Source organism: Sander lucioperca, chromosome 14 (genome assembly GCF_008315115.2).
Source record: "Sander lucioperca isolate FBNREF2018 chromosome 14, SLUC_FBN_1.2, whole genome shotgun sequence".
In the NCBI taxonomy this organism is placed as follows: Eukaryota; Metazoa; Chordata; class Actinopteri; order Perciformes; family Percidae; genus Sander; species Sander lucioperca.
In genome coordinates this window covers 2,921,722-2,945,015 of record NC_050186.1, presented here as the reverse complement: position 1 = coordinate 2,945,015, position 23,294 = coordinate 2,921,722, and the positions used below count along the sequence as shown (strand labels likewise).

Sequence of the window (23,294 nt, the reverse complement as noted above, 5' to 3'; positions counted from 1 at the left end):
GTATCCCCTATGTAACCTTTGCTACAAAACAGCAGACATCTCCATTATCTCAGAAAATAACACACATGAGGATAGGACAGACCCTTTGCATGTTAGGGGAGGGGATACACATTATATTAGGTGACAAACAGCCTGATATTTTGTGTATCCCCTATGCAACTTTTGCTAGAAAACAGCAGACATCTTCAGTATCTCAGAAAATAACACACATGATGACGGGACAGACCCTTTGCATTGTGCTTTCTGGATACTTTATATGTGAAAGTGTGTGTGTGTGTGTGTGTGTGTGTGTGTGTGTGTGTGTGTGTTGATTACGATTCACAACAAAGCAAAAGGGAAACTCCACACAAAATGGTTGGTTTACCAGTTATGAGGAGTACTAGTCAGCCTGTGTAGGGATTGTCTAACAAAGTGGAACGTATATTACTCAAGTCAATTTTAAAGTAAGTTTTAAGCATATGTTATTGTATTTATTGTATAGGTTACTGTTGCTTGTCGTACAGTAGTACAGATGCAGTAGCTGTATTTCGGTGGTGAATTTTTTGGGGAAAGGAAAACTTATTTGGAAACATGCCATTATGAAATTAAACAGACATAAAAAATTAACATTTCTATAATGAAAAAAAGACTGTCATGATACAACTCATTATAATGAGTTGTTTGAGTAACTAAATAATGAATCGGTTCTTTAATCTTGAATCTATTTATTCATATTTATTTCATAGTGCCTTCTTTATTTATTTGATATTAAAGCCTTTTGGGGCTCCATATCCCTCAACTTTATGGAAGTACAATACTCAGTAGGCTATCTGGAGTAGCCTACTCCTTATAGCCAGTATTGCAGTACCACACACAGATATCAGATCAATTAGCGCTCTCTGTCGCTGCACAGACCTATAGCGCCCTCAGCAGGTGAACAGGTATGTTGCAGCCGAGCTGACAGAATAACAGTCGTCCCCATAGAGACAGGCTCCTACAACAGGGCTGCGGACACCGGACCCGCTGGTCCTCTCTCATAGGCGATGACATCTTCAATATGAAACAGCCGGCTTTTAAACATTAATAATTTCCTCGAAAACAGACTTCCGGATGGTTGCCAATCAGATTTTTTATTATTGGATTAACGACCATCAGCCGCCAGCCACAGCTTTATCCTGAGAGGCCGGAGATTTGTGTCTCTGGGCGGGGAGGAGTCCTCCGTTATTTCAGCGCTAGCTGAAACCAGGCCAGCATGTCGGCGTTTTAACAACACATCTCAAACACAGAGCTGTTAAAAGCACCTAATGCACTCTTAGAGGTGAGTCGTATTATGTTTGTCGGATAAAATTCTGTGTGGGTGTGTGCGTGCAGTTTAGCTAGCTAACCTAGCTAACGTTAATACTATGAACTTAATAGTGCTAGGTTGATGTTAGGTCATTCATTGGTCACCCTAGTCCAGCCTCGACTGGACCTAGCTAGAAAATGCAGCAGCTGTCAAAGATGCTAATATTGTGTTTACTTTTTGGTAGCTAATTAACCTAGAGCAGCTCTCATTTGTGTCCGAATGTGCTGCTTTTCTTTCTTTCCAACCTAACACATCATCATCATCATCAGCGGCAGCTGAAACATTGTACAAATAAATAGTGTTTTGTGTGGGATTTAAACACATATATGATCATTGGATACGAATCATGGGGATTGACAGCAGAGACACATAAGGTACCAGCAGGGTAAACAATGTGAGTCTGTCTATGTGTAGTATTTCATATCATCATCATCATCATCAGAGCAGGTGCTGTCAGTGAGACCAGGCCCTGGTTGTTGTTCTTTATATCGATGATGTAATGCAATCGGCTATGACTGGCAATAATGTTTCTGTGTCTCTCCGTGCAGGATGGATGTGGAGGTGAGTGCTGGCAGGGACAGCACCTGGAGGAGAGCAGCAGCAGCTGATGATGTAGGTGGAGGAGGCATGGAGGCTCAGGTCGTACCGCTGGAGCTCTACGACTCTGCAAGAGCTAAAATAGACGCGAATCTCCGCTGGTTGTTTGCCAAAGCTTATGGTATAGGTAAGGCTTCCTCTGTGGTTTCCTCGCACTATTGAGATTTTGAATCATGTTAGTCACATTATGCTGTGCTTTTGTTTATTTATTGGAGCAAACAGCTACTGTGCATTAACTGAACTCAGGCAAATACTCAGTACAGTTTGTCTAGTCTAGCTATGCAGCCCAGCAGCTGCAATGTCCTATCCTATAGTATTTGTGCTATATAGACTCTGTACGGTAGCTGCATGAACAGGTTGCTGGATGAAAATCCTGTTAATTGAGCCTGAACAATTGCATCAGTTTCTTTTCTGGCATATCTATATCTTTGTCAAAGAGCCTTTCTAATATATTGTCATGCTTGTATTATTAGTTGATATACTATAGGTTTGATATCAATACAAATAAAAACACAGTACATAATGCAGCCATGCATTGACTATAACTGTGCACGAGAGGATTTAGAAATAGTATTATCTATATACAGTACGTTGTTTATTTTGTATTTTGCTTTTATTAGAGAGATTACAGTGTCGATGCATGCGGAGAGAGAGACACGGGTATGACACCCAACAAAGGTCCCTGGCCAGAATCAACAGGGTCGTTGCGGTTATAATTAGAGCTGAAAGGATTAGTAAAATAATGATTAGTCGATCAACAGAAAATGAACATTTTAATATGCAATGTATTGTTTAAGTCACTTTTTAAACAAAAATTACCTCTTACAAGTTTCTCAAATGTGGGAATTTCCTGCTTTTCGTTGTCTTATGTGATAGTAAACTGAATGTATTTAGGTTTCCGACTTGTTGGACTAAACAAGACATTTGAAGAAGTCACATTTGGTTTGATCAAATCCTGATTGGCTTTTTTTCCCCTGACATTTTATAGACCTAAATGATGTCAACATCATATATGAAATATGATATGAAAATAATCATTATAGCAACCTTATAGCGAAGTACAGGTATTACTAGCTGAATTACAGTACTAAAGGCCTATCCAGAGTTTAACCCAGGAAATTGTTTAGCAGAGGCAGTAAGCCACCCATAACTTAATGGTTTATATCAGTATTCAGTCCAAAAAGACAACATGAATCCATTTTATCAACATCTTTAGCTCCCACTTAGTAAATAATGTAATACTGTATTCATGTATTGACAACCTTTCTATTTACAGTGATAGATTTATAAGTTATAAATATAGTCACAAAGTTATTGAGTATCATTCAGATTGTCATTTGATTTGTTGTCTGGTTCTTTTCACTGTAAAAAATGTAAACAAACTTCCTGAGGAAAAGACAGCAGCATAGCAACAGTCCAGAGCGTCATGTTAGTGAGTGAAGTCTAAGGCCGACATCTCACGATCAGCCAAAGTCTTTTATCCACGGGTCACTAGCCTCGCCATCTCTGACGATGACGTCTACTAAAACATTAAAAATGATTGCGCTACACTGCCGGGCTGTAAGTAAATGTCTAGAAATGACTTCTTGAATGTAGGTTTTTGTGTCACTCACTGATTGCTCTCTGGGGAGTGTGAGCAGGAGTTCAACTACTGTTCCTACGAGCCTACTAGTCTCTGTGATTATATTATCAGTACGACAATGAGGCATTTGGAAGGAGACACAGACATCATTCAGTAAAGGAAAACGCTTTGTCCTCATATCCATTTTATGAGCCAGACATGCTGTAGTTTAAGTGTTTCCTGCCTTGCAGTGCTGTCTCCTGTTTTGCAGTGGATGACTCAGTAGAATGTCTCTGAGAGGGGAAGAAAACCCTAAAATTCAATGCTTGTAATGCGTGGTGAGGTAAATAGAAACTGATCGGGGCGAGTGAAAATGAAGGGTAAAAATGAAAATGATCAGAGACACACCTTATCTTGCAAAGTGATGGTATAACTTTCTCAAATTTAAATTGCATTGCACCATATTAGCATGATTGATATCACATCAATCTCCCAACAGCTGGAGAATGTATGCTTAGTGCCAATGTTGGAAATATCGTGAGCTTTGTCTTGCTGGTTAAAGCTTTACCTCTCTGTTTCACAGCAGGGTGGAGATCAGATGCCCATAATAAACACCAACCACCACCTATTTCCCCATCAAGCTCCCTGCTTCCCTTAATCTGATTGGCTCCTGCTGACGCCACAGTGTGCCAGGGGCACTTAGGAACCCTTTTCAGCAAGAGACTGAGTTCTTGCACTAACTACACTATCTGAACTCCTTTTTTACGCAGAATGGACCGTACTAGCATTGCCAGTTATCATAACTTTTACAAGTTAATACAGAAACACTGAATTTTCTAAAGACAGTAACAAAGTAACGTCATGGCAGATACCCGTTACACAATATGGAAGTGAATAGGATTGGTGCATATTAGTCAGGTCTGGTACCGTTGAGAGGTTTTCTCCCTTACGTCTTACTGACTAATTGGCGTATTCAGTGTTACCATCACAATGATGCAGTGCCAAAGCTGATATGGGATTTAGGTTTAGGGAGGAATTAAATATTTTGGTTTTGATACTGTGAGACAGCAAACTAACTGGAGCTTATGAATATGTTATAGGTCATCTGTTCTTGGCAACATATTGGTGAATTATAGCAGCATTTGGGCAAAATGGCCACTGACACCTATTAGTACTAAGAATGAAGAATGAAGAATGCTATATTCTCGTTAATCCTATAATATCTATAATAAACAGCCCAAAACGCATCAGTGACAATATATTGAGTTCATGTACGGTGTGTCCATTTTATGTTTGTTTTCTGTGATACAATCCCTGGTCACTGATAGTCAGTGTGGAGGTCAAAAGAACCAAAACAATCTTATTAGATTAGAGGGCAAACCAACCAACACAGCGATGCTGGGAGGACTGTGCTATCTGTGTGTGCTGGTGGTGTGAAAGTCAACACATCCAGTCACATGTTTAAGTGTTTAACGGGATTTGGACCTGAAGGCTTGTGTCTTTGTCCAACACTGCCTGTTTGTTTAGACTCATGACAGTTTTATTAAGAAACCTTTAAATCTTTTCTAAATGTTATTATTAGAAATTAGGTAAATTAGTTTTTTCTTTACTTTATTTCTGATTAGAGACAGTTTTTTTTGGTTTATTATCAAAAATAAGGTTCTTAGAAATATTGTTGAATGTTAAAATAGTAACAACACCATTAGCTAAAATATAAGGTACAAAGACTTAAAATACAATACTTGAATAAATATTCTAGAGGATGAAATATACATATACCACTGAGAAATTGTGCATCATTTTGATGAAATTCAACATATTCTCTTCAATACATATTTTCTGTTTGCTAAGAACACATTTAATGAATGTGACTAGACAGATTTACTGGATTCTCCATTAAGCGTTCTTATTGGAGAAAATAGTTGTGGCTTTCTCCTGCAGAGCCGAGACTCTGACAGCCCTGCCCTGACTGTCAGCAAGATCTCTGCTGATCAATCTGACCTTGTGTCTGAAAGAATAGGAACAAAGGCTTTCCCTGCTCTCCCTCCTCTTGACCCCCCCGCCACACACACATGCACACCCGGGTGGGCTTTAACGGTTGGATCAGGTGGATGATAAATATGTAAAGAGTATTAGCATCTAGGATTAGAAGAGGAGCTCCTTCCTCCCCCTTTCAATTCCCCAAGCCACTCACAGACCTTCTGATGTCAGGGACCATAAAACGATTCAATGAGCAGGCCTTGGTGAGGGGATGAAACAGCAGACCAGCCCCCACCTTCAGCCATGTTGGCATTCCCCATCACCATCTCCACAGCAACCATGAATGATGAGGGGGAATTCTGGGACAGCTGAGGCTGAGGAAGTGGCAGGGTGAAGAGAGATGTGTTTGGAAATCTGCCGGAGGTAGAGACGTGCAAGATGTGCTGTTGTTGAGAAAAACACAAATAAGACAGATCAAGACAGACCTGGAGGGATGTATAATGAGCATTTTCTGACATGATCTTGGATTCTCATGCCCATATGGCAGCACAGAGTGAAATACATACTGAAGGTAGACTGTGCCAAGCAAGCAGTCTGTTGTGAAAGAGACAGCTAAGGTTTTCCCAGGGGGCTGTAGCTCTGGTCTGAGCCGTGTGTGTGTGTGTGTGTGTGTGTATGTATGTGTGTGTGTGTGTGTGTGTGTGTGTGTGTGTGTGTGTGTGTGTGTGTGTGTGTGTGTCTGTGTTTTCCTCTGATGAATGTTTTATTTTGTCTGTTAATCTCAGTCAGCTGGCTTCTAATGGAAAGCTAAATGAGAAAAGATTGTTCTTAAGTTGTTAAATGTTGATCCAAGTATCATTTATCCTCTTTCTAAATGTGTGTATTTTAGAGCCAACCTCTTATTTTCTTTGTTTTGGAATTGATTTGTATCATTTAAGATACAATTTTATTCATGAGTGTCATTGCTAAGATCTTGAGACTTGTGACAGCCACAGCATTACAACAGCGACACAAGCAAAAAGACGATCAGACAAGGAGTAAACATGTCACCAATCAGCCCAGTTTTTTTAAACACTTTATTTTTGTAGTGAAACCAATGGTGAATGTATACAAAGTGACCATTATGCATTATAAAATGGTGTGTGTTTTGATGGTAGGTCAAAATTGAAGTAGCTCAGCACTATCTAATGGTTGTTGCCTATATGTTGGCTGGTTGCCTATGTAGCTTGCAAAGAGTTTATAAGAATGATACCACTTTTTTTATGTCTGTGCATTCACTTTGAAGCTTGATCCATTAACTAAGAAGCTAGATCCAGTGGATCCAGTGGTTAGCCTAAGACTGGAAGCAGGGGGGAACAGCTACCCTGGCAGCTAACCTGGCTCTCACCAAAGGTTGAAAGAATCCACCTATCAGCACCTCTAAAGTTCACTATTTAACACGTTTACTTGTTTGTTTACTCTGTGATGAAATGACAATTTGTGACCATTTGTTGTATGCCAATCAGCTGCTGACTGTAGCTTCATACTTAGTGTAAAGACATGAGAGTAGTATTGATCTTTTAATTTGTTCAACTCTTGGTAAGAAAGAGAATAAGCGCATTTCCCGAAAAGTATTCCTTAAAGCTATGTTAACTGAAATGGGCATGCCCCTAAATCTCTACGATTTACCTGGATGGTAAAATGTAATCAATACTGTGATGGACAAAACAATTAAAATAAGACCCAATTTGTAAAACAAACAAAAAATCTGCATTTTAATGGGGTATTTTCCTTCAAATAAATCAGTAATATTAGTTAGTAATCTAGGAAATATTTCTTAATTCCAATTTCTCACCTCTTTTTTCTTTTGTCCTCATCATATGCATTAGAACACCAGTTGCTAACTCTTACTCTTTATTCCTCCCTAAATCTACCCAGAAAGTGCTGGAAGCTAAATTCCGTGAGTGCTCCAGGCCTTAGCTCTGGATTAACATGTCCAAGGCATATAAAAATAGCTGTCCCATGTCTGTGACCATGAGCAGCAAAACACCCTGCAGGCTGGGACAACACCATCAGCTTAAGTATCGCCACTAAGTCCTGTTAGCTCATTGGCTTAAAGCCTCTGGCCCACCTATGGGCCTTCAGTGTTGCTACCTGGCATGCTGTATAACCATTGACTTTGTCTCAGTGCTTTCCTCTTGCATTGGTTTCTTCTTAGACAGTCTAATACCTTGAAAGTCTGTGTCCTGGGAGGCTCTCTCCTTCATAACATGGCAAGGCATTGGACACGTGTGTGTACAAAAATAGTTTGAGTGTGGATATATGCTGTGATTTGTGACTTTAATAGGTAAATAACACACTGGCTAACCCTGCATGTCTCATCAAGTAGACATTCATTTGATAATACATGTATGCTTGTCATCCTTTCTAGATCACATCCCTGCAGACCTGCGGGACCCCTTTTATACCGACCAGTATGACCAAGAACACATCAAGCCCCTAGTCATCCGCCTGCTGCTGTCTGGAGAGCTCTACTGTCGTGTGTGTAGGCTCATCCTGCAAGCTGAGCAGGCCGCCTCACTCCAAAGCCACCAGTCTGTCATCCAGGCCCTGTCCAGGAAAGGCACCTTTGTCCTGAAAACAGACAACACACCTGTCTCTGATCTGGATCTCAGCACCACTCCCATCAAGATGGTGGGTCACTTAACCTTACGCCTGGTTATAGACAGTGGTGGAAGAAGTATTTAGATCCTTTACTTAAGTAAAAGTACTAATACCACACTGTAAAAGTACTTGTTACAAGTAAAAGTCCTGCAATGGAAATGTTACTTAAGTAAAAGTACATAAGTGGCCGGTTAGCTCAGTTGGTAGAGCAGGTGCACATATATATAGGTTTATTCCTCAACGCAGAGGTTCCAGGGTTCGAGTCCAAGCTGTGACGGTTTCCTGTATGTCTTCCCCCCCTTTCTGATCTGTCCTGTCTTTTTAAGGTGGAAAAAGCCCAAAAAGAAATCTTAAAAAAAAGAAGTAAAAGTATATAAGTATCATCAGGGAAATATACTTAAAGTATTACAAGTAAAAATACTCAATGCAGAAAAATCCTCACATTTTAGAAACGGGAAACAATCAAAACAGTTCTGTTAATCAACTTAGTGTTTAATCGGCTAATCATTTTAGCTGTACTTATAGGCCTGTATATTGTTGGGTAGTTTAATTTATAATAAAACCTTGTATTTCATAAACTACATGTGTTCAAAAATCTTAATTTGTAGAGTAACGAGTAACTAAAGCTGTCAGATTAATGTAGAGGAGTAAAAAGTACAATATTTCTCTCTGAAATGTAGTGGAGTAGAAGTAGAAAGTGGCATGAAAAGAAAAGACTCAAGTAAAGTACAAGTACCTCAAATTTGTACTTAAGTACAGTACTTGAGTAAATGTACTAAGTTACATTTCACCACTGGTTATAGACCAACATAAACTTTTGCTTACACAAGAAAAGCAGAAGATAGCAACTAGCTGGTGAACACAGTGGAGCATTTAGCAGCTAAAGAGCCAGATATTTCCCTCAGGAGTTAGAGGAGACCAAAACAAAGCTAAAAGGAGAGTATTGGAATAGGAATAGGAATATTGGACTCACATTCATCGCGTGATCAGACACAACTGGCATGCTGATCTTGCTCTGCTTCTGGAAATGTAATAACTATTTGCTAACAACAAACAGTTATTTGCTATATATAACAACTTTATTTGTTAATGTCGATGTTGTGTTTACAGCGCGTTCTACTGGCACCCCCAATTGTTTAAAGCAATCAATAATACTGCTTTAAGAATTGTAAGATAATTAGGTTCACTTTATGTAAAATAGGGTACATTCTCTGCAGTAGTGTAACCTAGTGAACTGGCATCCCACACTTGCCATCTGGCAACAAGCTTTCCAGAGCCGAAGACGAGCCAAGAGTATTGGAATAAATAATGCACCAGTGGATGTGAGTGTTTTGCAGGTTTTAGGGTGTGTAACTAAAATATGCATAAGGAAAAATGAAACAAATGCTTTTGGCTCATTTAATATGAAGCCACTCTTTTTGGAGATATGTGTCATATCCCACAGGTCTGAGCAACCTGGAGCAGCAGTTTATGTGTCATTAAATGACAGTAATCTTTGCTCTAGGCTACATAGAATCATATTAAGCTCAAGTGGAGACACTGAAGAGACTCTGAGACCCTCATTACATGTAATAGATTCTTTGTTTGGGAATGAGTTGAAACGTTGAATAAAATTATACCTTTTTAAGTAAAAAGAAATCCATGTGCACGGCAGAACACACACTTTGATTTTGTACAGCTTTAGCTTACCCCTGGCCTTTTTCTACCAATAAAAAACAGTGTGTGAGTCATAAAAAAATGGCATGCAGTAGTGGTCGTCTCATGTGTAGGCTGTTAGGATTTGGCTTTTAGAATTCTGAATTTTTCAGTTAGGATGTTCTGCCCTGTTTCCATGTCAACTCAGTGATGGAGCAGCTCTTACCTCTTGTGATTGCAAAATCAGCACACATTTAATAATAATTTATACTGTTTATTGATCCCCAGTGGGGAAATTACAATTTACACTCTGTTTTGTTAGAAATCACTACACACAGGCCTGAAATACACACACACACATGCTCAGGACCTATTCATGCACAAATGGAGAGATGTCAGAGTGAGTGAGTGGGCTGCCAGTGCTGGACCAGCGCCCTGAGCAGTTGAGGGGGTACGGTGCCTTGCTCAAGAGCACCTGGCAGTGCCCAGGAGGTGAACTGGCATCTCTCCAGCTACCAATCCACACTCTGTACTTTGGTCTGTATTGGGACTTGAACCGGCGGCCCTCCGGTTCCCAACCCAACTCCCTACGGAGTGAGCTACTGCCACCCCAAATCACCCATACTGTATGTACTACTATTAACAATGAAGTATATACTTGTATGCAATACAATCAGCAAAATCTGTATACTTCCAGAGCTCCCACATCCACCTTATTGATGCCCTGATGATGGCCTATATAGTGGAGATGATCAGCACAGAGAAGGTGCTGTCCAGTGTCAAGCGTTTCTCGAACTTCAGTGCCTCTAAGGAGCTGCCTTTTGACCTGGAAGACGCAATGGTCTTCTGGATCAACAAGGTAAGAACCATACATGGATGTTAATGTTTGACATTTGTGTGTTCTATCTGTGTTGACCTACAGTATCTTTGTCGCAACAGGTGAACATAAAAATGAGGGAGATCATGGAGAAAGAGCTGAAAATGAAGCAGCATTTGATGGAGTCACCCAGTCACCAGAAGGTACCAGCTTGTGTGTCTCACACTCTCTTTGTATGTCACTTTGTCACTTCCCTTACTGCTTGTTGTATAGTGTTTTTCTTGATTTAGTTGCCTTTGTTTATTGTCTGTCTGGTTGGGATTTTACACACATGCACCCTTTCCTCACTGGGTGCATTAACTGTCAGGTGTGTAGGTTTAGTCATTGGATCTTGCTTGCATTGTGATCTGATGACCACCTCACATCACCTTCTAGTCACAGATTAAAACACAACCCCCCTCCAAGACTAATTTGAGACACCCCTCCAACAACCCCACCCCGGGTGCAATTTTTAATTGTTGACTGTTTATTTCCACAGGTTTTCATCACAGGGCAAGTATGTTACTGCATAGAGGAGAGTGTCAAAATATTGATAGTACAACATACAAAAAGTTAAAATTAATGTAGTTTAACTGTTACTGAGCTGTTGTTTTGGAACTACAGTTCCCATAATTTAGGGGCTTTGGGGGATGTAATCAGGAAGTCAAATTTTGCCATGGAATTAGTTAGTTAGCTTTGCCGAATTAGCTATTAGCAGTTCCCATTTGCAATGTACCCATGGATGTACGGATAGCTATCACTGGATTACTTTGATACTGATGATGATTTATGTACGTTTATTTGTGATGGAGATTGGAGTTAATGATTTCCTTGGAAATTGTAATTGTCATGTCTGTGTGTTCATATTTGACTGAGTTAAGACTCTGCGCCCCGTTTAACTCTCCCACGCCTCTCTGGGGAGACGTGCCTCACAGTTTGAAAACCTCTGCACTTTGCTGCTTGCCTTGGTTCCTATCAATCAGTCAGACAAGGCACATTGTTAGTGTAAGCACTGTGTCTTGTTGGGCTGCTTCTGTAAAATGGTTGCATTAGTGTGAAATAATGGGACAACACAAAGTGTAATAGGACTCATTGAACTTTAAATTACAATATACACAAACCACTCTAGTTGTATTCCTCTTTTCTGCCTTACCCTTTCCAGTTTTCTTTAAGATCAGATCTGTCTTCATGGCAACAGGAGATAATCTGATTCCTTGTCACTGTATATGACCCTTGACCTGTCTGCTGCTCTTCCTGTTTGTGTCTCCCCAAACTTTCCTTTCCTCCCTGCCTCTTGGATACTAGTCTCCCTCCAAATGGTACTGGAAGCTTGTACCTGTAAGTGTAACCGCTAGCTATCTTCTGTGCGAATGTGTATGTCTGTCTGAGGTAGGCGTGTGTGTGTGTGTGTGTGTGTGTGTGTGTGTGTGTGTGTGTGTGTGTGTGTGTGTGTGTGTGTGTTTTAGTGTCAGATCAAACAGCACAAAAAGGAGCCAATGCAGTAGTGTATAAATATTGTTGTGTACAGTGAAGATGCCACAGTGCCCCTAGGTGGCAAAGGCAGAAACAGTGCGCTCATAAGATTCTTTTTTCATAAGATCATAAGATTTCTTTTTTTCCTGCTCATTTGCTTTTATTTTGCATGAAACCCTTTAGCAATGCCTTCAATGATCAGCTGAGCTTTCAAATTCATCACCTTCCCTCCCTTAAAACATCCACACACCACTGTACCTTTCTTCACTTTCTCGTTTCTTTTTATCCAGCAAAGATGAGTGTACTACCAGGCAGTAACTCACTGTTGCCAATACGGGCGGCCATCCAATTATAACGACCTCATCCACATTGTCGAAATCATTTAAATATTGAGCCATTACATTGAAAACATTTTAGATAACAGGAGCCTATAATTTCTGTAGCCTACTCCGTAACAACAGACTACCTGAACGCCTTTTTCTTGTCTCGCGTTTCACTCTCCACACCGCTGTCTTCGGACAAAAAGTCACATCCTGAGATCGCTAATGTTGTCAGACACTTTTAGTAACAATCCGAGCCTGTCAGTACCACAAAAAAAATCACTTTTATTGGACAAAACGCAAGGCTCCACAATTGCCCCATTAGGTCACATTGTAGCCCGTCATTGTGATCTCGCTCAATACTGGACCAAATTCAAAGACTTTTGGTCACATCAGTCTATTAGACATAAATGCATGGGGAAATGGGCTGAAAAAAACAGTAGTTACCGTTTGACTTCCTCCCAATCATTTACTTTTTCCCTCACCAGCCTGATATATTGCATGCTCTGGCCAGCTGCTTATTGTACCCTGTGGAGTTCTCCCACGTGGTAATGTACTCACCATTGACCCTTTTCTTTATTTCATCCTGAACTCCCACCAACTACTAAACCCACCTTAGTTTTAGTTGAATTATTAGACCTGAAAGTGGTTAACATCTTTGCCATCCTGAGTGAAGACACACATTATTGTTGCTAGTTAAAGATAGCTACTCTACAGTACATATGTTAAAGAGAGCCAGAGGATAATTTGCAAAGTGAGAAATCTTGTGTTTGTGTGTGAGCATGTGACTCAGTGTTCTAATTAGATACATTTGTGTATTTTGTTTAAACTTGTGCCCTCTCTTCATGTGTAGGTGCGTTATCGGAGAGATCACCTGTCAGGTCGGACACTTCAGCACTTCCCTCTGTTGGACGACCTGTTGAAGGATGTGTGTGACGGCATGGCTCTGCTAGCTGTGGTCCACTTCTATTGCCCAGAACTTATTAGACTGGAAGGTACGGTAACACTGGACTTCTAGATCCACTGAAGAATGGTAGAATATTTAGATACTTACCTGACGCGCCAGAAGGTTTGTTACACAGAACCATCTGAAAAAGCCGTCATTGGAAACTGTTTGGAAAAGGGCAGGCACTTTTAAAAGATACCTGGCAGGTGATTGGATGAACCATCGCGTCCGCCATTGTTAAACAGCCGTCACACACATACATACACACACCTACGCCCGTAGCTGACAGTAGCTCCTCACTGGATGCTGATTAGTTCGGTCCGCTGCTGTTCAGACACATACGCATTACTTGAAGCCTGACACGATGGATTTTTGTGTGATATGTGATCTGCGATTTTCACGTGATTTTGAGATATCGAGAGAATTCAACTGCCGTTCACTCCCTGGAGCCACAATCTACCACTCTGTTGCCCAATATATGATGCTTTAAAGGAATAGTTTGACATTTTTGGAAATTACTCGTACTTTTTCCTGCAGAGGGTTAGAGGAGTTGATCGCTACCACTCTCATGTCGTGTATCTCTCAAAATGCCAAACATATTTCTTTTAAGGTCTCTCATAAGAAATACATTTAAAAAAAAAAATCTATCTACCACTTACTACTACAACTATATCTGTGATTCTCCACCGGGTGAGTCTGAGCTGCGCTCAGGCTGCACCGCAGTTTTGTTCTGTCCTCTGCCACACGCCATACCACACCAGGAGAGTCTCAGAAGCGGAGGGCCTTGACGTCTAGACCTGGCGCGTATCTTTAGCAGAGCGGAGAGCCGTTTAATGCACTCTTCTGGGATGCGCCGTGACGCGGCTGGTGGAATATCAAGCATTGACATTGATTGCTGACGGGGGTCACGGCGCCTCCAGAACACAGACGCGCCCGATGGAAAATAGGGGTTACAGTATACAGTTTTACCCTGAGAGTATTAGCCATTGTTGTCCTGTTCTGTGCAGATATCTGTCTGAAAGAGGTCCCCTCCATAGCAGACTGTGTGTACAACATCCAGCTACTACAGGAGTTTTGTAATGAATACCTGGACAAATGCTTCTATCTGAAGCCTGAGGACATGTTGTATTCTCCACCAGTATTAAAGGTGAGCCCCAAAACATTTTACAACCAGAAAAAAACAGGCTGTAACGACATTGTCATGTCTTCCTATTGACGTTGAATGTGATCATTGTGTCTTGCAGAATAACGTGATGGTCTTCATTGCTGAGCTCTTCTGGTGGTTTGAGAATGTGAAGCCAGACTTTGTACAGCCCAGGGACCTTCATGAAATCCGAGATGGTATAACACACTCTCTACTTTGATATGTTTGTTTTTTATTTATCAAACTGCTAGTGGCTCTTTTAAACAATGGCATACTATATTGTAGGATCTCTTCTAATGGTTAATATGTACGTCTATCATTTTTCTAGTGAGATTGCTTCTGCAGCCCAAGAGTTCACGATCCCATATTCCCATCTCCAACATCACCAAACGTAGTTTCCTGACATCATCAAACTCTGCTGACATCTTGACCATGTCCCAGAGTCCTGACATCAGGTAATATCCAGTAACTAAGTAAGTAACTAAGTACTGTTTTCTAGTAACATCATACACACACAGTTATAATTTCAGGTCATAGGTTTACTAATTCATGTACTGGGACTGTAAGGCACATTTAAATAAGTAGAATACACACCAAAGCACTTTAACAGCAATATTATAAATGCCTCCATATTTACTTATGGTAGCATCTTCCCAAATATTTTCATTATTACATTAGTGTAGTTTTGGCCATTTTACCATCAGATAAATCATAGTAATGAGCTTTAGGAAAGCAACATTTCAGAAGCTAAAATCAAACCAGATTTAACCAGTGGTGTAGTCTAATGTATTGTAGTGGGTATACTGTACTGTATGCAGTATGTATGGGCCAGAATGGGACTTTGGGGGTGGGGGGGTCTGGTTGTCCTCCCCCAGGGAAATTTTGAGCATCAAAGACTTTCATTTGCACCAATTCATAGCTGAAATACCTTTATTTAGCCTATGCTAAGAAAAAAAACACATGACAATTCAAAATATGTCAAAAATATAATGGGAAGTATGTTGTTGTGTGTCATTGTGCATTTTTAAGTGGGTATATGGAAATCCTGGAGCTTTCTTAGTGAGCATAGTGCGTATACCTGCATATCACGTAGACTACACCACTGGATTTAACATTAAAACCCAAACCTTTCTGTCTTTACCTTACAGCACTAAACCGAGCTCCATAAGCCCATCTCAGTCTTTACTGCCCCTGAGACAGAGACAACAAAAAGTGGCTGAGGAGAGCACTTCAGGTAATATAAAAACAAATATTTACTCGGGCTCCTTGCTGCCTCAAGTCACAAACAAACTTCTTCAAATGGAGAAAAGGGAGAGGGAAGGTAGAGAGCAGGAAGCACAGTCTGATTGTTCTTTGAAGGTGAAATGTACCTAAGTTGTGTTTTTTTTTACGTTTCTTTATTTGAATATCCAATTCTAACAAAAAAAACAACTTACCAATTAATTAAAGCATTTTACTGGAATTTTTAGTGTCAGAACATTTCAAAGTTGTACACTTCTTCTTTTATATAAGATATTTTGGAGACAGTTTTATATTCTATCCAGAGAAATCATTCCCCAAGTGTAGATTATTAAGATAGTCCACAGTTCATTTTTCCCGTAGTCCTTTTTGTAATATGGATAATATTTTCTTTGTACAGAGCTGGGAAATATGTCAAACTCTCTGACACGGGATGGGCAGCATCAGGGCTCAATACTGGCCTGGCCAGAGAGGAGGCCGCGGTAAGCAGTGCGATTACAACCTTCACAATTACTGTACTGACAGTTAATGTATCAGCAGGTACAGATAAAACAGATAATTGTTGTTCCATGATTCATAATACATACAGCTTACATGAATCATATTTCTTTCTCTCTGCCTGTCCAGGCCTTTATCCCAGCCAGTGCCCTACGCCCTGCATTATCTTCTGGAGGAAGATGCAGACAGTGTCAGCCTTGCTCGCTCCATCAGCAAAGACAGCCTGGCCTCCAATATATTGAGCATTACCCCAAAACACATGCTGGGGTCAGGTCCTCAATTGCCAACACACAGACTCAGTGGTCAAAGCCTGCTTAGTCACATGCGCATAGAGGATGAGGAGGAGGAAATAGAAGAGGAGGAACTGGTTGCTTTAATTCACCCTTCTGCATTTTCTCGACGTCGACTTGGGAGTGACATGGAGCAGGATGAGCTGGAAATCCAGAGTGCAGCCTCCACCTCAAGGGTTCCTAATACTCGTTGCTCTCCCCGCCTTGACACAGGTCCGTTTACTCCCGGCCACTCAGCAGACAGTTACTATTTGGAGCCTTTGATGCCTGCCATCCTTAAGCCAGCCAAAGAGAAGAGCATCAGCCTGAACAAGGAGGAGGAGAGCGGTGAGAGTCGCTGTAGAGCAGTAGGAGCTGCTAGGAAAGCAGCCACAAATGTCCCAAGCACTTCACAGCGAAAAGCCCCTGCGGCTGAGTCAAACAGAAGTACCTTTACACCCATACCTGTGGCAGAATCAGTCCCTAGCTCTCTCAGGCCACCCACAGAGGGGTCGGCAGACATCTCTCAGTCTGAGAAGAAACAGTCCCCAGGCTTTTTCCTTCATTCGTCAGGAGAGCCAGACTACTATAGTCCTAACTCCACTGCGCTGGAGGTAGGGTATGACTCCGACTCTGACATTGCAGACCTTGAGGAAGACGATGAGGATGATCAGATGGAGCTGACTAAAGAGGTGGTGAAGAGAGGAAAGGGAGAGGTGTGTGAATTTGCAGAGGGTGAGTCAGCCAAACTTAGAGAAGACTCGAAGATTAGTGAGCGGGATGATAAGGAAGGCGGCAGTGGACGCTCAAGCCCTTGCCTCAGCACCATATCGTGGGCGAGCAGCTGCAGCGCTTCAGGCAGCACCAGTGTCAAGATGACCAGCTTTGCAGAGAGAAAGCTCCTTAAACTTGGCCTCCTTGATGGATTCTCAAGTACCAGCAGCTCTCAGAAGACCACACCAGATGGTTCTGAGGTTGCCCCCTGTCCCCCTTGGCAACTGAGGAGTGACTGCACCTCCGGCTGGCTTGGGAAGGAGCCTAGTTCTGTGTTGGGGAAGAATATGGTGGTGAGTCCCCCAATAGTGCCTTCAGAGCTGCTGCAACTTCACATGCAGCTAGAAGAGCAAAGACGTGCTATTGAGTATCAGAAGAAGAAGATGGAGACGCTATCAGCACGACAGCGACTAAAGCTAGGGAAAGCTGCGTTTTTGAACATCGTTAAGAAGGGAGGAGGGAAGAGTGACACACTTCCCCTGCCGATAAAACACTACCAGGAATCCTCAGAACTAGCTGACAGGAGTAAAGTGAAGACCCAGTCATGCAAGGATGACTCCTGTCTTGATGCTCTGAAGGTGCAGGCAAAGACAGGTCAAACAGAAGGAGCACAGATGAACAGAAACAACAGGTTGAACACCCTGTCCCAGGATAATGTGGCGGAACCTGACTTAAATGAGTGTTCCCACTCCATAGATCTTCTCAATGACGCTATTAGCTCCATTCAGCAGCAGATGATGCAGCTGTCTTTACAACAAGACCTTCTGATGAAGCGTGTTGTGTCACCTCCAGAGCCGCTAATGGAACGTGTGGTGTCACCTCCAGAACTACCGATGAATCGCGTGACATCACCTCCAGAACGTGTAGAATCAAACCCTGGCACAACCCCTGACACAACAACACAATCAACATCCTCTACCTCAGACTCCAGATCTTTCGCAGTTCACTTTGTAGACATCAGTGGCAGCAACACTGCCCCTGCTCGCCGTCCTCCCAAGCTTAGCTCCAGCCAACGCAGCAAAGCCTCGGAGCAAAAACTAAGTAAAGAGAACAGCAAGATGGCTTCTGTCAAGTCTAATACTCAGTCCCTGGAGTGCAGAGACAATTCTGGTAGATTCCAGGACAGGGGTATTGCTGAGAGTTCTAGGCTAGAGAGAAGCATTCAGAGAAACACCACCTTCAGAGTCCCCAATGACCTCGACCAACAGAGCAGTGGAGAGGGAACTGGGTGCTTCCTGGACAATACATTGATGTCTCCCTCACAGGCTGCCGATCAAGAAGAGAACAACGTTGCCAACTTAGGGTTAGAGGCTGTGGGTGGAGATGAGAATGCCAGAGTCAAGGGTCAACTGATCAAGGTGGACCTATCAGAGCTTAAGGATCCACTGGAGAATGGCAGTGCAGACGTTATAGACTGCACGGCAGAAGGCGAGCCGAAGAATGCGCTAGGTTTCTTCTTTAAGGTAAAATTCTCGGGTGTCTAACTTGATGATGATAATTGGAATATTAAGAGCACCTTCTGAGAAGCATAATTACTAATTCAATGATGGTCACCCTTTCTTATTCTTTTTTCTTTCTTTCTCTTTAATTAGCACATAAAAAAGAACATTAACAGAACAATATAAAAAGAAAATATGCAAGGGAGGCCAAAAGCCTCAAAGACTAAAGGGTCTCCCCAAGTTTTTGATCGAAAAACAGACTAAATAAAATACAATAAATCTTATCTTCCAGGATGAGGAGAAAGCAGAGGATGAAATGGCGAAACGTCGTGCTGCCTTCCTCCTCAAACAGCAACGCAAAGCTGAAGAGGCGAGACTGCGCAAACAGCAGCAAGAAGTCGAGATTGAGGTCAAACGTGATGAGGCCAGGTACGTTCTTGTTTCACACACTTACATTAATCATAAGGATAAGGACTTGTCTGCAGGTACGTGTGCAGGGGTGGCTCTTTTTTCGTGCAGTTAAATTCTGCCTGTCTTAACTTTAAGGCGCAAGGCAGAAGAGGACCGTGTTCGTAAGGAGGAGGAGAAGGCGCGACGAGAGATAATTAAGCAGGAATACCTGCAGAGGAAGCAGGAAGCGTTGATGGAAGAGCAAGGTCTGGTCAAGCCTCGCCCACGAACTAAATCCCGCAGGAGCAGGCCTAAATCACTGCACCGTGAAGAGTCCAACAGCCTCTCCAAAGCATCCACCACGCGTAAGAATACTTTTTACTGTACTTAAGCAGTGTATATGTTTGTCTATATTAGTGCTCCATGTTGTCTTTTTATTGTTTGTCAGCTTAAAGCGGTGCCTTTGTCTACTTGCTGATAGGCTGCGTGGGCACATGTATGTTCCGTTTAGTTCACATTTGTTGTCATCCTCTGAGTGTGTACATGTGTGTTATGCAGGTAATTCTCTAAAGCCGTCCATGTTGATCAAAGCCCAGGGCTCAGCAGCAGGCTGCGGGGGAGGTGAACCTTCTAACCTGCTCTGCATGATGTGATATCAATATACATAACACAGTCCACAAAAATAATTTATGTGACAAACCCCAGAGGAGTCAGCTATGAATTTCATACTACTCACACTCATCTATCAGTATTTTTCAAGCAGCTGATTGTCACTATTTATGATGCATTTGTTATTATGTTGCCTTGCCTATTATGCAGCGTTTGTCTCTTGTTTGAATCACAGGGTTGTAAACTATTATAATATAAACAGTAGAATGTGGAACGGGCAAACAACAATGCTGTGTTATGTTATTTGGTTTAGTAAAGGAGCTGGCATCAAATCCTTCTGTCTCTGTCATTTTCAGCTGATCTGAGCTGCAGTCATCGAGGATCGACGCTCTCTTTGGCGACTGAGGCAGATAGCGTTATGTCTGGAGGGGCAGAGTCACACAGGTGAGACTTCCTGTGTTGTGTGTAAAAAAACAGTCAAGATCATCTCTTCCCATCTTGTGTACCCATGTAGTCATTTGATTGACCTATAATTGTGTCTTCCAGGGCTGGATCTGCGTGCTCTATGGAGACGTTCCCTATGCTGAGCAGGGCGTCTAGCAGGAACATGGAGAGGGACTGGGAGAACGGCTCTATAGCCTCTTCCATCACTTCAACTGAGTACAATGGTGAGCAGAAATGCAGAACAAGACTACGTATTTATTTAACAAACTAGAGTTTTCGATTGATTGTCACCATCAAATAATAATCATTTGTGCAGACAATTTTCAAGCCGAGGCTAAAGATAAATAATATTTAAAATGTTGTCACTTGCTTGAAAGAAATAGTTTGAACTTTCTTGCCGAGAGTTAAATCGAATCAACTCTCTGGAAATGAGAGTGTATCAATCTTCTCGTCTAATTTGGCAAGAAAGCATGGGGGTATTTTCACAAAACTCTCCTTTAAACACTTACAGACTTTTATGCATTTATCTTATTAATCCTTTTGTTACGTTTTGTTTGTTAAAGGTCCTAAACTCTTCAAGGAGCCGAGCTCCAAGTCCAACAAGCCAATCATCATCAATGCCATCGCTCACTGCTGTCTGGCTGGAAAGGTTAATGAGACCCAGAAGAATGTTATTCTGGAGGTCAGTGTGATCACATGAAATTATTTTATCGATGGCGATTATTTATTGTGAATATGTAAAGTAGGTGTGTTTATCTCTTACTCTCACGGTTCATTTTTTCTCTCATGTTTTGCCCTATTCCCAAACTATGTTTTGTGTCTGTTTCACTGATCACAGGAGCTGGAAAAGTGCGAGTCCAATCACCTGATCATCCTCTTCCGCGACAGCGGGTGCCAGTTCCGCGCCATTTACTCGTACTCACCGGACACAGAGGAGATCATCAAGTTCACAGGCACAGGGCCGCGCTCTATCAGCCGGAAGATGATCGACAAGCTCTACAAATACAGCTCGGACCGCAAGCAGTTCAACGTCATCCCTGCCAAGTCGGTGTCGGTCAGCGTGGACGCCCTGACCATCCACAATCAACTCTGGCAGGTCAAGAGACCAGGGAGTGCACGGAGGAAGTGAGAAAGATGACACTTGGTATAGTTTCTGTTCTATCTACGACTGTTGGGCAGGACCCAATAATCTCTGAGATGACTGACATGTCTTTAGACAGAGGGGGTTAGATGTTCTCACAAATGGAGATGTCAGTCTGTGGCAGTGCGAGAATATGAAACACCTGCCAACTGAATGTTTTTTCTTTTTGTCTCTCGTTAGCTTTTAATTCTGCATGTCACACTTCTAATTTGTGTGTACGTCTGACACTAATTAGGCACTATTGATGACAAACTGATTCTTATGTAGCAGTGAAGGATGGAGCCTCAAGTCGAATAGCACTGGATCTACTTACGGTAGCAAGCACACTACTGATACCAAGTGCAACTACAGACATGCAGTGGTGGACATTCACTTGATAATGCTATTTCAGCTTGGCAAAAAAATACCCAACTGCTGTGATTAATCCAGGCTCCACAGAGCCCCTATTATTCACCAGTAACTCCTACTGGTCAGTGCTTTTATGAAGAAGGAACTAACATTTGTATTGTAAGTATGGAATGGATGTTAGTGAGGGGTAATGTCCAGTCTTGTTTTCTATTTAGTGTGTTTGGGAAAGTGTGTGAGTCTTTGTGTTAGGGGAGGGGAGAGCTGAATGCACCGCTTGTGCATCCTGCTCTGAATGTGTTTTCTCACTCTCAATTATGCTTTAAAACTGCAACAGAACTATGGAGCAAAGCAACAAAACATTTTTTTTTTTTTTAAGTTTAGGAGCTGTGTGCTGCTGTTGCAGAAACAGTGAAATCATTTTTACAGAAGGGAAAATTGTACTAGTATTCCAAACAGGAAGCGCTTTACAGACTCAGTGCATTATACCTTTTCAGTAGTGCATTATATGGTATTAACTTCATATGCCACCACCCATACGAGCCAACCTGAGATCTCTGACTGGCTCATATTGCTGAACCAAAATGAACTAAGCTATGCCACAGAGCTGTTTGCTGCTCACTAATTGCTCACTGGATTCTGGTGAGACGTACGATTTCGATGTAGCTTCTGGCACTCAACACTAGTAATTTCCCTGTATTGACTGACTGTCAGCAGCTGGTGTAATGTGGGGGTGTGTGTGTGTGTGTGTGTGTGTGTGTGTGTGTGTGTGTGTGTGTGGGGTGGTAACTGCACAATACTTGATATTTGTTTGCTACATTTTGTACATTTTTGAGTGGTATTTTTTGTACATTACGTACAAGTTATGTTTACTAAAAAGCAGGCACTATTTTAAGGTTTATTCTGTTACAGGCTTTCAGAGATGTTATCAGTCTTATTTCATTGTGTGATATTTTATGTTTATTTATTTTAAAGAGATAATAAAATGCAACTAGGTATGTTTTCTGATGAAGTGTGTGTGCTTGCTTAAGTTCTAGTGGTCTGTTTGCATTTGTGTGTATACAGTATGCACATCTGTTCCTTACTGCTCCCATTTTCTTTCTTTGACCATTTGTCTTCCTGTTTCACTCTTTCACTGAGTGTTTAAGAAATGTCTGTAAGGCTGTGTCGGTGATACTTAACTCTCACATAAATTGCTATACACTGTTATACACAATAATACCCTCACTCACACTTCTCTTTGGATCATAATTCATTTTCTACTACACAGTTAGGGCAAAACAACTCCTTTCGTCCAATATAGGCCTTTTTTCAGGAAAAACACAATCATCTCTAAAGCTCAATAATTTACATGTTACATTTTTGTTTAATCTGTAAAGAGGTCGCTGCTCTCGGCCAATAAACAGTCCTGCACAAAACCACAACTTGGTGTTTTAACACTTTAGTGCTTGTACGGGTGAGACAAGGAAGATATAGCATGCTAATTCCAAAAAGAAAATCTGCAAGGAACATTCTTTTTTTCCTTTCTTTAACCTGCAATACCTACAAAAGCATACATTTGCTTTAGGAACAGTTATGGAGCAACATGTTCCACTGAAGTGTCCCAGCATTTGTTAGCAGAAAGTAGTGTATTGTAGCAGAGCACTATATAATATAGAGTATTAAAG

General features: G+C 41.6%; 1 protein-coding gene across 6 annotated transcripts; it reads left to right on the top strand.

Annotated features, from left to right (window-relative positions):
- Nucleotides 1-928: 928 nt before the first annotated feature.
- Nucleotides 929-22,635, top strand: LOC116062935 (calmodulin-regulated spectrin-associated protein 1-B-like). 6 transcript variants are annotated; one of them, XM_035991573.1, is made up of 20 exons: nucleotides 929-1,297; nucleotides 1,873-2,048; nucleotides 7,873-8,135; nucleotides 10,438-10,599; nucleotides 10,680-10,760; nucleotides 12,878-12,937; nucleotides 13,243-13,384; nucleotides 14,343-14,482; nucleotides 14,580-14,676; nucleotides 14,808-14,934; nucleotides 15,628-15,713; nucleotides 16,119-16,200; nucleotides 16,346-18,722; nucleotides 18,991-19,127; nucleotides 19,245-19,453; nucleotides 19,647-19,709; nucleotides 20,054-20,141; nucleotides 20,244-20,365; nucleotides 20,705-20,823; nucleotides 20,980-22,635. In XM_035991573.1, the coding sequence occupies exons 2-20, from the start codon at nucleotides 1,874-1,876 to the stop codon at nucleotides 21,268-21,270; spliced, it is 4,821 nt and encodes a 1,606-aa protein (XP_035847466.1). In that variant the 5' UTR covers nucleotides 929-1,297; nucleotide 1,873; the 3' UTR covers nucleotides 21,271-22,635. The 6 variants fall into 6 exon arrangements, with proteins under 6 accessions (XP_035847466.1, XP_031173598.1, XP_035847467.1 ...); XM_031317738.2 differs by lacking the exon at nucleotides 12,878-12,937 and adding an exon at nucleotides 11,902-11,934; XM_035991574.1 differs by lacking the exon at nucleotides 19,647-19,709.
- The last annotated feature ends 659 nt before the right edge of the window (nucleotides 22,636-23,294 follow it).

Excerpts from the sequence above, each read along its gene's own strand:
- LOC116062935 (XM_035991573.1), top strand. The coding sequence starts at position 1,874 with ATGGATGTGGAGGTGAGTGCTGGCAGGGACAGCACCTGGAGGAGAGCA. Across the intron at positions 19,710-20,053 it reads AGCAGCAGGCTGCGGGGGAG|CTGATCTGAGCTGCAGTCAT; the intron begins GTGAACCTTCTA and ends TGTCATTTTCAG. Across the intron at positions 20,366-20,704 it reads CACTTCAACTGAGTACAATG|GTCCTAAACTCTTCAAGGAG; the intron begins GTGAGCAGAAAT and ends TGTTTGTTAAAG.